The sequence below is a fragment of the Grammomys surdaster genome, unplaced genomic scaffold (genome assembly GCF_004785775.1).
Source record: "Grammomys surdaster isolate TR1022 unplaced genomic scaffold, NIH_TR_1.0 243, whole genome shotgun sequence".
NCBI lineage: Eukaryota > Metazoa > Chordata > Mammalia > Rodentia > Muridae > Grammomys > Grammomys surdaster.
In genome coordinates, this window is record NW_021604688.1 from 4346699 (window position 1) to 4365228 (window position 18530).

An 18530-nucleotide genomic window follows, 5' to 3' on the forward strand; every position below is an offset into this window, starting at 1 on the left:
GGGGAGGGGAGGGGAGGGGAGGGGAGGGGAAAGCTTCGTCCTGCCCTTGGGCATGAAGGATTCCTAGAGTTTCCTGCCCCATCCCAGAGGAACAGCTCATCCATGCTGAACTCATCCTCTTAAACCAGCAGCCCCAGTTAGGACCCAGTCCTGAACATGAACTCAGGCACTCTCAGACTCAGATCTCTGGAGCCTAGGAACCCTGAAGAGTGTCAGGAAGGGAAAGAAAGTAACAGCAGGTGGACCTGCACTATAACCACAGTGGCTCCCTCTTCTCTTTATATGGAAGATGAGTTTCCATGAGATGTCCCTTTAAAGAAATTTTCTACCCCAGAGAACCAGGGGAAAGCCAGAGATACAATCCAAACTTCTCACCATACCCAGGCCTCCTGATCTCAAATAACTATTCAAATCTATAACCACCCCATTGTGTTATAGAATATTCCAGCTTGACCTTTGCTGTCTATATTTTGGTACCCCATTACCTGGCTTAGAGATGTCTAATACTCCCTCTAAAAAATGTACACTAGCCTAATTTATATTCGTTGTTCACATGTTTTGTGTTATTGTATTGCTCTATATAAATGGACAGTTTTGTGTCAATTTAAATTTTTGAAAGCCACCCTGTCCCTCAACTTGCTCATCAAACTTACACGCCTATCTCAGTGTTTTGTGCTCTCTTACAGGCCTTCGGCATTTTTTAAGTAGAAACCTGACATTCCATGACCCCTGAGAGTATTTAACTAATAATCCTAGTTAATGGCTTCAAATCTACTTTTATATAATTTGCCTTGCACGGTTGCATGCCACTGATAGCTACCCTGATACTCACCCACATGCAGGGTAGACTGGTATCAATAATAGGCTGACATATCCCATTGCCTGGCAGAGGTTCCACCAATAGCACTCTGTGTCACAGGATCAATTACAATAAATCTTTTTAAGAGCCTTTCCTTGTAAGAATTATTTCTTTGCAATTCATTGTTAAAACTGAGGTTGTAAAGTTAAAAAAATTAAAAATTTTGACTTTGGGGTTTGTCCGATAATTTCAGCAAAAAAAAAAAAAGCTTTTCCTCTGTAAGAGAATAAAGATGTTTATTTTTGTTAACTGTGCATCATTTATACCTTCTTCTCTCTCAAGAATGTGTCATTTAGTATTGATGGGTCTTTGGCGGCATCAGAGTATAATCATAAATAATAAGAGATACCAAACAGTGCCCTCACCAATATTGGACGTGTTACCATGACAACGTGGAGAGAGGATAGGTCCTAGGGAAAACACACAAAGATGCACTGTACAGTCTGCATGGTTTGGATCTGCTAGAGATTGATAAGAGCCTTCGCTTCACCCATCCCACCAGTGATAGCCAAACCTACATGGCTACAGGGCATCCCCAGCTGAGGAAGGTCAGCTGTGCTCTTAACCACAAGACAACCCACTTCTCTCTGTTCTGCTGGCCTGCTGCATTCATATGTCAGTATCTTGAGAGGCCATTGACCCTGGTTCTTACCTTCCCTCTCTCCCAAGAGAAATCTTACAAGAGATCCAGAGACTTCGGGTAGAACATGAACAAGCTTCCCAGCCCACACCCGAGAAGGCTCAGCAGAACCCAACCTTGCTGGCAGAACTCCGACTCCTCAGGTAAGAGAAGGACCCAAATTTACCTGGGGGTCATAAATGTTTGAGATCTGGTTTTGTTTTGTTTTGTTTTGTTTTGTTTTGTTTTGTTTTGTTTTGTTTTGTTTTAAGTGCATCTATGGGAGGACCTGTATGCAGGCATGGGTGTACACATGTGTATGGATGAACATGTAGGAGCCTGAGGTGAGCTGTCATCTGCCATCACTCCCAGCATCCCTCATTCAGCCAGAGCTCACTGCTGTGGCTAGTGTGCCTAGCCAGCTTGCTCCAAGGATCCCCTGTCTCCGTCTGAAGACTACTGGGATTATAAAGGAGCACTGTGCATATCTAACATTTGTGTAAGAGTTCTGGATATGAATTCTGGCTCTCATACTTGTGTGTTGGGTGTGCTGAGCCATCCCCCAGTCCCCAGTGTTTGAGCTCTTTAACACAGTGTAGCAGCAGCTGGCAAGCACACGGTCCTGGCCCACCACCATAGCTGCCCATCTCTGTTTTTCAATAAAATGCACTTCATCACTGACATTTGAGCAATTTTGAGAGACTATAATTTTTACCAGACACTGAGAAAAAGACAAAGTGTTCCTTAGATCAAAAGCAAAATATCTTTGGTAGGAAAAAACAGTTTCACTTGCCTGTTTTTATTTATTTACCCTGTCAAAATGGGTGTTTGTTAAAACCAAACACATAAGCAGCTACATAAACATCAGGGGTTGCTAAATTGGAAGATTTATATATAGCTCACAAAACAGAATCTGAGTTTTCTCTAAATCATGTCTTCAAGAGTCATGCTTTGTGGTACAGGCCTAGAATTCCAGGCAATAAAGATGCTGAGACAAGAAGATCACGAGTTCAAGACTAGCCTAGGTAACATAATGGGACCCTGTCTAAAATTTTTTTAAAGTGTCATAGCTAGCTCATTGGTAGAACCCTTACACAGCACATGTGAGGGCTGGGTCTGATCTCCTGTGCCTCCTTTAAAATAGAGGCCGCACCTCTGTGTTCTTTTATTAATGGGAAACCTCTTAATCTGTCATCTTAGGATAACTGAGTTGGAAGGGACTAGAGGAGGTCATGACTACTCTCTTGGGTGTCACTGCCTTCTCAGGAAGAAATCTAAAGTAATCTGCTTTAGATCATGGCTGCAGTTGTCCCCACTCCTTCTGTGCTGCCCAATGTAGATATTATTGTGGGTTCCTCCCGTGAAACTGACTTAGCACCATGTCTTAGATGTGACAGTGATTCAGGCGTATTATGGAGCAAATAACAGAGAAGTAAATTCCCTCAGTAAGGACCCTATTGATGTTTCATAGGAAGCTTTAACATGTTCTCATCCTTTGGTTTATGTTCTCAGTCTGCTCCCTGTGCCTATAGTTCTGTGAGCTATTGTTTCTATGAGTACAGGTGCCTCTTCACTGAAACCCATCAGAATAAAGTCTCTGGTCTTCCTCTAGAGACTAAACTCAATAGGTTCCTCATTCTCTTGTGATGAAGTCCATGTTGCATGCCTTCATGCATGTTTCTCAGGGTCCCATCCAAGCTCAGCTCCTCAGACACATGAAGACTAGAGGAGCCCTGCAACTCACCTGGCCCATGACACAAGCCCTGCTTCTCCCATCCTTAAGACTAGAGCAGACCCATCAATGGCTTGACTTTAGTAAAAGAGATGAACAGAACTTTTGGATGCTGCTTAATGTAGAATGACTGCCTTATACTTTTGAATATTAATAATCATTTAATTTAGTTATTAATAGCATAGTGACTTAATTAACAGAAACAAATTCTTCCAAAGAATTTCTTCCAGATACCTCTATAGTTTCTATTTCACCTCCAGTGAGACATTACAAGTCCTTTCACACCCAACTACACTGTTTCCTAGAAGGGAGGGACTGAGTAGAAGAGACTGGTGATGACAAGTCTTACAATCTTCATCCAGTGCTTAAAAAGCAAATGACTGCCCAGTGGTCTTTTTCCAGATTGTGTCATGAAGAGCCTCCACCATTTAAAGTTCAAAGTTAAACCTAATGTTCAAAGACATAAAACTGAATATGCCAACATGGGAACCAAATGGCCATTTGGTCTGCCAAGATCAGAGTAGCACCTTGTGTCTGCTTGAGACGCCATTTACACGTCTTCTACTGGTCATGGTCTTACAGGCAGGATTTGAGAGAGGAATTCCCATAATCATTTTTGATGGTTCTCCTGTACAGCTTTTACTTCTCAAGGTGTTCCGTTCCAGGTGGAAGATAGACTAGAGAGACGGTGGGAAGAGCCTGGGGTCACTGAGACTGTTCTTCTAACTATTCTTCCATCTCTGATGGAGCCGTCACGGGACAGGGACAGTTCTCACTACCCTCCTGTGCCTCAAATTTGGATATCTCATGACCTCTGCTGAGCACAAGCCTTCCTTCCTAAGGAATCAGAATCACCAATAACTTCTTTACTATTGACACTCCCTGGTGCCCAATGGCTTATTGTATGTCTGCCTCTGAATTCTATGTAATTCTTTTCCCTGCAGGAAAAGTTGTCCTCTCTAGAAGGCTATGTCTGTAAATATTTGTGCTAAATGCCACATATGTCAGATACCTCTTCTTGCTCTGTGCTAAGCATTTCCAGAATTCCATAGATACACTGAACCAGATTTAAATAAATAAAACCTGGGAATTCTGTTTTAGTCTTTTGTTATTTGAGACTTTCAAGAGAGTCTCACAATGAGGTTTTACAAAGTCACTGTGGCCATAGTTGGCAGAATGAGCAGCACCCATGGGAGTCCTTATTGCACTTTTCCTACTCCACCCTTCCAGAATCTTTTCTTGAGGAAACAAAAAATTAGGGACTTGTTTTAATAAAAACTCAATTTATTTCTGTCTTAAAATCACTATAGCCTTTCTCAATGAGTGTGTTTCACTTTTTACTTAAGCCACAAGGAACCTGAAAGCCACATTTGCACAGCAGATGTGGTTATGAACAGGTACTTCCTCTGTGTTCATCACCTGACACGTTCTAAGTGCTAAGCTCCGTATATGCTTTACCACTGAACACAATAGCAAACCTGGGAGAAAGGCTCTTTTATACTCTTTTTATAAATGTAGAAACTGAGATTCACTAAAGTTAAGTAAATGTGGGAGACATCATGACACTAGACCATTAAGTATGTATGCATATGCTTCTAAGACAAACATTTTCTTTTATAATCATGATCCAAACTCAACCTCAGGAAGTTACTGCAGATATGTCATTATCTCATGTAATTCATATAATGATGTTATTGATCTAATATTATCATAAAAGTACATAGATTCTTACACAGAGGCACTAAATTAAAAATAATCTCACAGAACTTCAGAATAAAAATCATTCATTTAGAGATGCATATACTTAGCAGAAGGAAATCAAAATCATTATTTAGTCTTTATGCTGTTTAACTGCCTTGGATATGGAGGCCACACCACAGATTAGTAACTGTGCATTTCACTTGTAAATGTTGCTCTAAACAGTTCACAAAGGCATTATTAAACTACAGTAACAGAGTTTATTACCATGGTTTTAAGATGTACAATAAAGTTGACTTATGTTAACTAATGCTTCACTTTTTCTAAGGTTTCTAATACCTCCCTAAGTATAGCTTACCTACAATACTAGAATTCTTCACTGACCTTCTCAATGAGCTCCTGTGGCCAAAAATTACAGAGACATCATGAGGTGAAACCTAAGAGTAAATCAGAAATATTAGCAACTCTTGTCCCAAGTCCTACTGAAAATGTCCAGAGGCTACTGTATGCTGATAAGTCTGGAGAAAAACAGTCATAGTGTTTGTCACTGAAGGATACTTTGGAATTAGATGAAGCATACAGAATTAGAAAGTGTCTGCCCAAGAGTCAGCAAGGAAAAAAGCTGCTGTAAGCCTAGAACATGCTATGTTTCCCTTCCTCTTGATTCAGAAAGGAAGAACTTTTTAAGGGGTCAATCACGAGTGCTAACACACACACACACATACACACACGCACACACGCACACATGCACACAGGAGGCTGGAGAAATGGCTTAGCAGTTAAGAGCACTGGTTGCTCATCCAAAAGACTCATGTTCAATTCTCAGTACCCACATCATGGCTCACAACCATCTGTAACTCCAGTCCCAGCAGATCTGATGGCTTCTTCTGACTTCTGAGGCACCAGGCATACACATGGAGGACAGACACGTGTGCAGCCAAGACACGCATACACTTAACATACAAATGTAAATAGGAAAAGAATATGGGCATGTGTGTTATTATGTATGTGCAGCAAAGGCTGTGATATTTATGTTTCACATTTTCAAATCATTGTAAAGAATAGAGTCTATATAAATAAAAGCATATTTTAAAATATTTCATTAATGTTTCTAACCTGTCCCCTTATAAATAAATATCTTTTAGCTGAATAAATCACAGCCTAACTCTCTGTGATCTTACTTACTGTCAGTTTTTATTTCACAAACCCTACTATGTTAACTTAGCATGTTGTCTGCGCCATTGAGACATACGCACACATACATTAATGCATGTTACTAAAGAATCCAATCATGTTTAAAATATAAATTCTGATATTTCAATCCAAGCTAAAGACCCCTTGAGGAATATATATATATATATATATATATATATATATATATATATATATATATATATATATATCTCAGAAGGGTACCAATTGCACACATGCTAGAACAGACATTAAATTGTTTCCCTATGTCAGATTTCCAAAGGCCATGGAAGCTGCATGCAAATCCAACATGCTTTGGATTTTGAAGATTTGTAGTGCCAGCCCTACATGCTTATGGTGTCCACAGAAGTCAAAAGGGAATATTGGATCCCATAGAACTGAAGTTTCGTGTGGTTTTGAGCCACCCCGTGGGTGCTGTGAGTTGAACCTGGGTCCTCAGGAAGTACAACAAATGCTTTTAATTACTGACCCAACTCTCATGTTTGATTTTATTTTGCCATTCTGGGAACTGAGTATAAAACCTTGAGTTCGCTAGGCAAGTGTCTTACCAGTAAGCCCAAGACCCTCTTTAATTCTCACCTTGAGGCGCGCTCTTGCTCGCTTGTCCAGGCTATCCTTGGAACCACAGGATAGCCCAGACAACCTTAAATTTGTAATCTCCTGTCTCAACTGCCAGGTAGCTAGGATTCGAGGCCTACACCCCTCGGCCTAGCTAACACTCCTTTTCCTGCTGTTTCATTTCTTTCCCCCTCGTGCCTCTCAATGTCAACAGAAGTGACAGAGTGCAGATTAGTTTCCACTCTGCTGACAGTTTAATAGAAATTCTGTAAAACAAACATAAGCTTTATTCATCGCTTTCGGTTAGAGAACATTCATGTGAGAACTTGGCTATCCTGAGTTCACTCTGTGAAACCCAAACCAAATACTTCAGATTGGTTATCACCAGTATGGCCATGACTATCTCTCCTCAGAAGGGTACCAATTGCACACATGCTAGAACAGATGCTAAATTGCTTCCCTATGTCAGATTTCCAAAGGCCATGGAAAACCGCATCTGAATTTAGAGTAATTGCCTTGGATTTTGAAGATTTGTAGGGCTGGCCCTTTTCAGTAATTTTGTGGTTTTGTTTGATTTCTGAAGCAAAGTGTACAGACCAAAGCTAGCCAGACCATAAACAAAGCGTGGAAATGGCGAAAGAGATTTCTATCCTGCTTAAATTTAGTTTGACTTCTCTCAAATAACAGTACCCCTCTATTACAATCATTTACCCACTTGAAGACAGTTACCTACCTGATAACACTATTGAAGTCTAGACATGCTCTCTTAGAGACAGCCCACTACACCTCCACAAAATCAGGAAACAATGGAATTAGCTCGACTTGAATGACTTTCTGATGGTGTTGGCTTTTTTCTTAGACAGCGCAAGGATGAGCTAGAACAGAGGATGTCTGCTCTCCAGGAGAGCCGGAGAGAGCTGATGGTCCAGTTGGAAGGTCTCATGAAGCTCCTGAAGGTAGGGCATCTCAAAGCAACGGTTCTGACCCACTATTGTAGTGGTTTCACATTGTTGCCGCATAACTTGCAATGGCTTTTTAAATTACTGTATGTAATTTTCTCCTGAAATGCCATAAACTCAAATATGGAACTATTTCTTAGGCCCATGAAGGAGTAACAGTCGATCAGTAGTAGCTCTCATTCTCAGCCACTTTCGTGAACTGGGCTGCTAAGAACCACAGGGTAAATTCTTTGCTTATTATCAGTCTCTTTATGTCCTTGAAAATTGTAAAACTGAATTTTTCTGTAGACGTTTCTGATCAATTTTAACAATTCTGATGAGGTTAAACAGAGACTGATGTCTAATTCGGAACATTAAGAAATAGTGACTCACACGTCTTGTCAATAATTAAATATTTTATTGCATTCATGTGGCTCCAACAAGTCACATGACTTCCATGGGTCTCAAGTGCAGATTGTAAATGGGATATTTCCTCTTTCTTCTAAGGAAAAAGTATTAAATGGTAGAAGTCCTGTCGAGAGCAGTGTTTTTCCATCAGAAGCAGCAACCTCCTTAATGAGTACATACTGAATTGCTTTCCAAGTTAGCGGCAGATGGACAGACGGCCACTCCGTCCAGTAGCAATGTCATGTTCCATGTTCTTCTGGCCTGAGGGAAACAAGTGGGAACCAGTATAAACAGGAACTCATGTGCCAAAGGCAGCAGCTGGGACTTCTGATAGGATACCCCCAGAGGAAATGTCCCTATGCATTCACTGTGAGACAGGAATTTCAGACTGGTTTTTAGTCCCTGTATTTCCCTCCCCTCCCCCACAGCAGTCATTTGTGGTTTCTCTGCTGCCCTTTCTGTTTTCTATACTGTCTCCTTCTCTTTCCTTTCCTACTCCCTTCCTGGCTTCCTCCCTCTCTCTCTCTCTCTCTCTCTCTCTCTCTCTCTCTCTCTCTCTCTCCCTCCCTCCCTCCCTCCCTCCCTCCCTCCCTCTCTCTCTCTCTTTCTCTTTCTTTTCCTTTCTTTCAGCTCTTTCTAAAAACAATGTTGTGAAGCTTTCTGCTCCAGAAACTATACTTGCAACATTTCTTTCTTCTGTTTTCTTTGCTTTGTTTTATAACTCAGCCAACATTTTTGGCCATCAGTCCTGTGTTTAATAATCCATTTGGGAAATGTTTTATTGTTACTCAACAAAGTTTACTTTCCAGTGTGTTAGACACACGGAGTGTAGAACTGGGGGTTGGGTTGGTTGTTACTGTGGTTAAGACTAGATCATTAGTGACCTGCAGCTGTTTCTAGCCTATTGTCTCATTTGATGCAACAGAAAATCTCTTTTCTGCTTCCCTTTGAAAATATATCAGATAAAAAGATCTGAGCCCATCTTGCCCTTCCCTGAACGGCAGGAAATTTTGAAAATTCTCTGCTGCTGTTTCCATGGTTCTACAGTAGTGATGAGATTGGAGTCTACTCACAGCAGCCACCATGGGATTAAGCCTCCCCAACTGAACACAGACTTTGTACCAAGACATACTAAGGCTAGGATAGTCAGAGATCTCAGACACATAGGGGGAAGGAATGGGTCTGTTGTCTCAAATACCTAAATAGGCTTGGAACTGAAGTGAAGGTTTGGCAGAGGCCAGGAGAGGTGTTCAAAGCCATGTCAATGCCTCCCGTCTCTTCCTTCACTGTGTAAGTGCTCTGGTTGGAACCCTGGGTAATCTAATTGTTATTGATTCGATCTTTCTGTAGGAAGAAGAACTGAAACAGGGAGTAAGTTATGTCCCCTACTGCAGGTCTTAACTAACAGTGGAGGGCTGCTGTCCTGCTGACCTTCTCATTGCTTTGGCCTCTAATGTATGTTCCTGCTTCAGTTTGGAAAGAAAAAAATCATACTAATTTGCTTTCATTTTGATGTAGTGCTTGAATTGAGATTATAAAATTCAGCATTCTGTTATAACTGTCACTACTGTCGGCAACAAATGAAGACCTGTTTTGTGTTTAGAAGAGAGAACAACTTGTGATTCCTTGGGAAGGGTTCGTTCAGATCCTCGAGGGTGTTAAGTTTCAAATCCATGTGATGCTCTTTGAGGTTATTGCCGGGACCCTTCTCTTGATAGAAGGTCAGTCGTTAGAACTCCACAAAGGTCAGTGTTGTTGCCCAAGCTGCAGCCCCACAAGAGCAAACCTTCACACTGTGAACATTCAGTTCAGCTTCCATCTCTCTGAAAAGGAATAGAAACTCTTCTCATAAGAAGAAGACTGTTCTTGGTAGCTGACTGTCCACCTCACACCTCTTTAGTTTCCTCCAATGTTGTTGGTTAACAAGATCCTATGAAGAGTATGTAACTCTCTTCCCTTCCATTCTTCCTGAGGACCTTCCTGCTCTGTGGTTTTATAAGTCCTATTCACACCTATTTTTCTGGAGATAGGGGCAACATGACTGTTGGGCTGTGTAATACCCTGAAGCCCTCTGTGTGTGACCTTGTCAGGTTTAGAAGCAAGCAGAAGAAGCAGCACACTGAGAGAAATAAAACCAAACTAAAGTGAAAGAATAGCAGCTTGAACAACCTGTGCATGTACCAAAGTGTATGATGATATTTCCCAGTTCCATTATTTAAAGATTTCACATTATATCCATGGTGAATTAGAAACTTGAACCTGTCCAATTTCAACAGTTCTGTTAATTCTTCTGTATGCTCTTTTCTATTCTCCATTCTGTGTGTTTGTGTATAACAGAGAATGTTTGCAAAACACTGGAAACTTTTTAACTCTTCATTCCCGAGGTCTGTAAAAAAAAAACAAACAAACAAAAAGAAGAAGAAGAAGAAGAAGAAAAGAAACATGTTAAACCAATCTGTAACTCAGACAATAAAGATGATGTGCGGCATTATTTTGTATATTATGAAAAAAATTCCTTTACTGAACTAATGCCAAATTTTCACCAGGGATGACTCCCTTGTCTTAAAGATGCACTGTATTTGTAGCCTCTACTGTTGTTCATCCCTGCATCCCTGGGGTGTGGCCTCTGGACTTAGATCATGGCAGAGCACATGCCTATCCCTTGATAGCTCTTTGCAAATAGGCTTTGCCCCGCCTCTTATTTTGCATGCACATAGTGACAGAAAATGCTGCTCTAACCTAAGTTTCCTCCTCCCTCTAGGCAGAGAGGGCAACTGTCTTGCCTTAAAATTCATTTCCCTGGGGTCCCTTTCCCTCCATTTCCCAAGTAGAATACTCTGGAAGGCTTCTGTGGATTCATAGAGCCAAGCTGTGGGGGTACCCTTTCGGTTGAACTTTGTCACCTCCTTTTCTATTCCTTTCCTGTGCAGCCCTTCCCAGCCCCTGTACATTGAAGGGTCACAACAGCAGGGACTGTCGCATGGATAGAGGCCATCTGTCAGAGACTCACATGTTGGTTACACACTCATTCACTCTTATCTCCTTGGTTTCTACTCAAGCTTCTCTTCAAACCGATCTGAGGTCAAGCACAGTTACACCACAGCTTATGAACAGCAGCTTCTTAAAGCTGAAATAGAGGAACGTGGAACTGAGGGAGAGAAAATGGGACTGTATCCCCTAAGGGGACAAGGGTATTCTGAACACTTAACAAAACAAAAGAGGAAAATACAATCCAAGGTTTTATCAGCGTAGAAATACCACTTCATGGAAGCTCAGAATATCTCCTGCATTAGGTACTAAAGCAAACCTTCATTCAGAGCTTTATAGAAAAGCACTTACAGTATAATAGGAAAAAGCAGTCATAGATTGCAAGTGGCCATGGCTTATACTGAGCTTTAATCAAAACTAAAGCCAGAACCCCATCAAATCCAGCCCCATTGAGATAGTTCTATGAGAAAATGAGCAAATTCCTTCCAAATCTCTTTCTCATAGTTGAACATGATCTAAGGAGAGAATTTAGAGGTCTTAGACTGGCATCTACTTCTAAATTCTGTTTTATGAGTCTTTCCCCTTCAGGAAAACTCTCTTTGTAAAAATCAAACCCAAAATAGCCCATACCACAAATCATGCTTGATTTAATAACCTCTACTTGCTTTATCATAAATCTGTGTGGTTCGATGTAATGTTTTATTATGCTGGTATCTACAATCCCTACAGATACTGTTTCTTGTTATAGGTAATGCATGAAATTATCCCCCTTGAGGAGAGAACATGAATTTTAAAAACATAGTGCCTGTAATATAATATGATTATGGTATCACAAGCAATAAATTGTGTTTTTTACAAAACTTGAATCAAAGTCATCCTACCCTCTTTCTTCCTTGTGTACCCTTAAGATTTATTGAAGGAGCCGTAAAATAAGCACTCATAAAAAATACCTTGAGAGTGAGAGCCACTGGGCTGTAGTTGCAGTAGCGATATGTTCTGGAGTTTTTGGTACATTCCCAGTTATAACTGCTATGGATGGGTCCAAAACCAAGTATCTTAACTTTGAGTTAACAGCATAAAGCTTTAGTAATATTCTCTGCAAGATTCCACCAGCTGGGCCTGAATCCCAGAGGCCCCTGCCCTAGCTCACACCTCTAAGATGTTGAGAGAGTAAACTAGTTCCTGATCACTCATTTCCAACACTCTGGTAGTATATACCTCACAAGGTTACTGTGGGTATTTTAGATAATAGTGGATATGAAAGCATTCTGTGAAAATCTGCATATCTAATATCTGTAGACATATACGTACAGTCGTACATAAACTTTTCAAATTTTGGAACACACACATTCACTTCTTTTTTGTTTTTGTCCTCTCAGTTAATTAATAGAGTCTCAGTCTGGGAAATAAATGTGATCATGACTTTCAGTTTGTTTAGATCTCTTATAATTGCTTTTAACAGTCAAAAAATCAATTCTTATGCTTTAGAAGTTACAAAAACATCCAGTAAGACTATCTTGCTTCTGATATACTAATGTCTACAGTGTTTGCTGTCAACACGTTCCTGAGTACATTTTTAAAAGATGGTGCAGTGGATGGCTGAGAGTTTCAATGGCCTGTACAACATACCCCAAAGCCTGGAGGCTTAACATAGACATTGCATAAAAGAGGTAATTGGTGTATGGTACTTCATAGTCAGGAATCTTTCTGAGTTTGCAACAAGGATTGATTTGAAAACTACTACATCTTAAACCTTAGAATCAAACTGATCCCTATTTATTTGTGATCAGAGTCTAACATCATTCAAAATCTCATCTCTTGCTCCCATTCAAATGCAATTCAGAATATGAGTAGGCTACAACGAGCCAGTTTTCCAGCCTCACCTTCACCTTCCATTATTAGCCTTCCTCATCCAGCCCGTGGGCTTTCTACAGAGTTGATAATTCCTCCATAGAAAAGGCAGGGAGGAAATTTACCTTAAGATGATATCTTCATATAGAAATGAGAATATAGTATTCAAAAATACATAAAGTGCTTTCTCAGACAATACACACACAGAGAGACACACACATATAAAATCTCGTTTTTAAAGTTGTGTGATTGGTTCTAGGAGAGAAAAAATAAATGATTCTCTCTTCAAAGCCAGTAGACACTGAGCCTTTAGTTCCAGGTGCCATCTACACTGAAGGCTCCCAAGCCTCTCCTGCCTGTTAGCTTTCTCATTTTTTCTCATGGATCCTGGTACTGGCTTCGGCACCAGTGGCCTCTCTGCCATGTCACTGACTTCCTCACAAGTCTCAAGTCTTGCTCAAGCTTTGCCAAAACTCAGACACTCCTCTCTCCTCTCCATACTATCACATTTTCTGCCCAGGTATCTTTACTGTGAAAACCACTCAAGCAATGCCTCCTTCCTGGCCAGTCATAGTCAACCACATCCTCTGTCTCCTATTGCATTTTGTACACAGCACTCCTTTAAGAAGCTCAGTAATTAAAACAGTGATGATGATGATGATGATGATGATGATGATGATGACGACGACAACAACAACAACAGTTGGTGACTTTGTGAGGCTTCATTTTCCCAAGCTGGGAGTTACAACTGTCAGGGCCAAACTACAAGATGCAGAGCCATGTAGCATCTTCAGCCAGACCTTGGAGGCAGACTTTACATGTGTAGTAGGAGGATGGGTAACAAATACTCCCCACCTCTCTAGTATGGGTTCACTCAGCACTTACACATTTGCCCGTTTCCTTAAAGTATCCTTTCTCACTAGAGCTGAGTAGAAACCAAAATACTTTCTATAAAAAACTGGAAAATGTATGGGTCTTACCAGGCTTTTTAAAAATTGATGTGATGGCAGGTGGAGTGCAGTCAGAGGATGCACATAGAAATTAATTGTTCATGTATTCTCCAGGAAGAGAGCTATTTTAAGTTGCCAGCTGTGATATATGTTTTCCCTCACCCATAAATCAACCCTCCTTGGGAATGTTGGATCCATATATTGATCTGCATGGACCATTGTCGCTTCCATATTTCCACCATTAATCATTGAGTAATTTCCAGGGAAGGGTTTTCTTGGGGAATTTGCTGGAACTCATTCTAAAGTTCAAAGCAGACAGCCATGCTAGATAGCCAGACTACAGACAGCCTGGGAAAACTTGGTGATCTGTCCCATGCCAAGGGGCAACCGCCTTTTCTGTTGGCCCTTGAAGAATTGGACAGAAGGAACACCAGAGAAGCCATCTCCTATAGTAGGTGCTAAGAATCAAACTGGGCAGAGTCCTAACAAGAGAATGGGGCCATGCTTACCAGGCAACCATTTATCCTACTCTGAGAACTCCGGATAAAAAAATGAACATGACTTGGGTGGTGCAGGTTGCAGAAAAGATGTAGCTAAATCTTTTTGTCAACCCCAGGATTTCCCACCAAACTTCTTGACATAATCAGACAACTTGAAGCCATAGCCGTTAGATATTCATTTGGCTATGACTTGAGTATGATGATAGCTATTAGCCAGTCGTTCACTGTTGTCATTTAGAATTAGTCAGAGATTTTTTTTTTTAACAAGTAACCACAGCCAGTCATTTTCCTCTAACAAAGAACCACTGTTGGGAGTTTTGGAGACAGGAAACAGAAAAGAAAGGGAAAGGTTGATATTGAAGAGTGGGTACTAAGCAGGAAGATAAGGGGTTGAAAATGCTTCAGACATAAAAACTCTTCAAAAGAGCCTAGTGCACTCTCCAGGGCAGGCTCTGGGGGTGTGCTATATGCGGCAGGCTCTCAGGGTGGGACTGCACTACAGAGGGCAAGCTCTGGTGGGGTTGGGGGGAGGGAGATGAAGCCAAAATACATGCCTCCCTACAAATGTCACCAGAGGTAAGAATCTCATGAGGACTGTGTGCTAAAGAACTTGGCACAACATATGTAAGCAGAACTAGGTGGTACATCCCTATCACAGCCTTTCAAGCACTAGAGTGTGGTCACAGCCCCTTAGCTGAAAGCACTGGGAGTAACTATGATGCAGACTTTGAATTTTTTTCAACTTTTGAAGAATAACATGACATAACTACATCAATAGTCTCTCATGTTATTGGGTCCAAATTTATAGTGAAACGTGTGTCTATTAGACCATATTTAGACTTGTAGGTAAGAGCTTATAGACCTGACCACTAGCCTGATGTCCCTTCTGCCACACTGGGCACCCACACCTCTGCACAACCCAAGGAAAACATTAGCTGGTCTCCCATGTGGCCTAGAGCACTATGCTGTGCCCATAGTGGAAGCTTCTCAGCCTTTAGTTTCAAATTTTCTCAATTTAATAAAATATAGTTGGAAGCATGTAATGTTGGTCATATCCTGAGGAGATCATGTGAAGCTATTGGAAAGCCTCAGACTAGCAATCTAAACTTCCCTCTGCCACTAATTAGCCTGAAGACCGTCCTTATGCCACTTATCCCCTCTGAGCCTCAGTGTGCTCACCTACTTAATGGACATAGTAACACTGAATATGAATGTCCAGAGCGTTAAAATCTTTAAGATTAAAGTGATTTTTTTTCATAAACTGATTTCAAACTGTTAATCAAATATAGTGTTATCTTTTTTGCTGTATTAGGAAAATCAACAATGTATGGTAAAATGCTCTATACCCTCAAAGGTGAATTTTAAAAAGTCACTTTATTAGTATGAACTTTCTATCAAAGAAGATCTAACTTCCCAGGGTTGAATTAGTGACCCATGTTGGACAGACAAAAGGAGCCTATTTCTATCACAATCTGTCCTGCTTCACTTCCCGACCCCAGTAGACACCCCCTCCTGTAATAAAATAAGTCCAGGAGTGCTCCCTAAGCCCTGACTAGGACTGGGTGCACAGGAGAGGTGTCCAGTAATAGGCTCCTCCAAGGCACCTGACCAACATCTATTTCTCTAATGGACCCTCCACCAGCCATGGTTCATCAAGAGTTTCGTAGCCCAGAGGACTCGGAGTCCTTGGGTTCAGCTGCAGGCTCAGCTGCTGTTCTCCATCTTCCCAGGGAAACTTTTCCTTCTCAGATCCCCGGGATCCACAGTTGCACACCTAGACTGGTGATGCTCACTTCATGGGTCATGAGGAAGAGATTCTCAGGATGTTCATAAGACCCTTGGGGCAGGAGAAAGCTCAGCTCCATGGTGAGACTATTCACCATGGACATGAGAACTTGAGGTGCAGGGTTAGCTCAGAATAGAAGGTTTCAAGGAAGTGGGGCTGAGCTGCTGTTTTCTGGAAAACCCAGGCCCCTCTTTGAGCAGGCTGAGGAAAGCAGACAAAAGCATCAACACCTAAGTCCTCCTCTCTGACCCTGGACATACCATTACAATCAGGTACTGTTACAAGTGTAAGGCTGGAACCCACAGCCCATGGAGCAGCACATAAGTTCTTTGCTATGCTTTGGTTTGCTTTGGTTTGTTTCTGGATTTTCTTCACTTTACAGATTTGACAGTTATGTATGATGCTGAGCCCTGGAGAGCTAACAGCATGGCACTTTACAGGGACAGTGTGTCTGTCAGTCTGTGTGTCGTATGTGTACGTGTGTGGGGAGGTGGGGAATGGTTAACTACCAGTAGCCAAACACAAAGATCTAAATAGAACATTCCAAAACAGCATTCTCATGCTGCCAATCTCAGAGTGTGAACAGGTACCCAGTTACTCTCTGGGTTTTTCTGTAAGAGTTCTCACTATGGTTGGCCATAGTCAGCAGATTGGGAGGGAGTTGCTAAGAGTGCATGGGCGGCTACATGTGTATTCCAGAGTTTCCCTGCATGCTTTACATGAATGCTTGATTTTCTTCCCTTTCTACTAATTATTGAAACCAGGAGTCTGTTTTCAAGGGTTTCATTGGAAAGGAAGAGAGAGAGAGAGAGAGAGAGAGAGGGAGGGAGGGAGGGAAAGAAGGAAGGAAGGAAGGAAGGAAGGAAGGAAGGAAGGAAGGAAGGAAGGAAGGAAGGAAGGAAGGGCGACCTTTAAAATTCAAAGCCTCATACCAAAGATCACAATGCAAAAATAAAAGAGCTCTGGTGGTTTTCTACTTTTTCATTTTTTTCACTCCTTTATAAATCCCACTAATCTCACTTTTTTGCTAAACTACAGCTTTCTTGAAGGTCTAGAGAAAAAGGTACTTCAGAAAACAGTAACCAAATATCTTGTACATCAAAACCTCAGTTGGATATCACATGTTTCCAGTAAGGATAATAATTATTTAAAATAAAAGCTGACAAGTGTGGACAAGCACATAGAGAGAAAGGTACAGTGCTGGTAGGAATGTAAGTTAGTGCCGCCATTGTAGAAAAGAGTGAGTTAGACTTGGCCTGATTCAGCAATTCCACTAGTGAGGAAATTATCCAAAGAGAATGAAGTCAGTATAGTGAAGAGGTATCTCCACTCTCAGGCCTATCACAGTTCTGTTCACAGTAGCCAAAGGACCAAAGTGACCATCAGCCATGAATGGATGAAGAAAATGTAGTGTGTGTGTGTGTGTGTGTGTGTGTGTGGTTTTGTATATATGTGGATGAGTGTGATGTGTGTGTATGTGTGTGCAGTATGTGTATGTATTTGTGTGTATATGTATATGTGTGTGGTATATAGGTATGTATATACGTGCTATATGTGATATATATGTGTATTTGTGTGTGTGACTGTGTATATGTATATGTGGTATGTATGTATATGTGCACTGTGTGTATGATATACATGTGTATTTGTGTGTGTAAGCGCACTTACGTGTAAAATATAAAAAGTTGATACAAGAGATGGGAAAATAGAAGACTAGTTACAGACACTGAGAGAGTAGAACAAAGGAATGATGGGAAATATTGATGGTTGGATACCAAGATGCAGTTAGACGAGAGTATGATGCTCTGGCATGCCACTGCATGGTAGGATAGCTACAAATAACCACAGTGTGCTGATCATTCCAAAAGAGACTGAATCTTAGCAACAGCAAGGGTTGGGGTTGGAGAAGGATTGGAGGAAGGAAGAGGGGCAAATACTATAAACATATTAATGAAAAATTTTTATAAAGGTAAACGAAAACATTTTGAATGTTTACATCATAAATACATAATAGACACTTGAGGTAGATACATTCACCTGGAATTGAACATTGTGTGATATGTACATATGTAAAGTTGTTCCATGGTATCTCATTAGTAAGTACAGTCTTCGTGTATCAGTTTAAATTATTAATGAAGAAAAGAGTGATGAAAGAAACCAAGATTTCTTTTTCTTCCTCCCTATTCAGATCACTGAATTGCAGGCTAATGTTACAATGTAACTTTATCATGAAACAGAGATTAGCAAAGAACATCTCAATGCAATTATTTGAGACAATATGAAATACTGTAAGACATGATCTAAATTGTGTCTAAAGATGAGGCCAAAGTAGGTTGAAAACTAGGGGACAAATGTACTATACCTATACTGAATAATCTCAAAGTCTGTATTAAGAACTTTCTCCTTTGTGTCTCATTCCATCTAAGACTTG

General features: G+C 40.9%; 1 protein-coding gene across 10 annotated transcripts in view; it reads left to right on the top strand.

The window, feature by feature from the left end:
• The window catches only part of Dtna (dystrobrevin alpha), a 339379-nt gene that overhangs the window by 304434 nt on the left and 16415 nt on the right, over positions 1-18530 (top strand). For 7 of the 10 annotated variants that reach the window (XM_028774821.1, XM_028774825.1, XM_028774827.1 and 4 more), the window contains 2 exons: positions 1529-1642; positions 7538-7634. In XM_028774821.1, the coding sequence (XP_028630654.1) occupies positions 1529-1642; positions 7538-7634 (211 nt within the window). Of the gene's footprint in view, positions 1-1528; positions 1643-7537; positions 7635-9374; positions 9396-11760; positions 11879-18530 lie in introns of those variants that run through there. The other 3 variants (XM_028774818.1, XM_028774820.1, XM_028774828.1) reach the window with 2 other exon arrangements.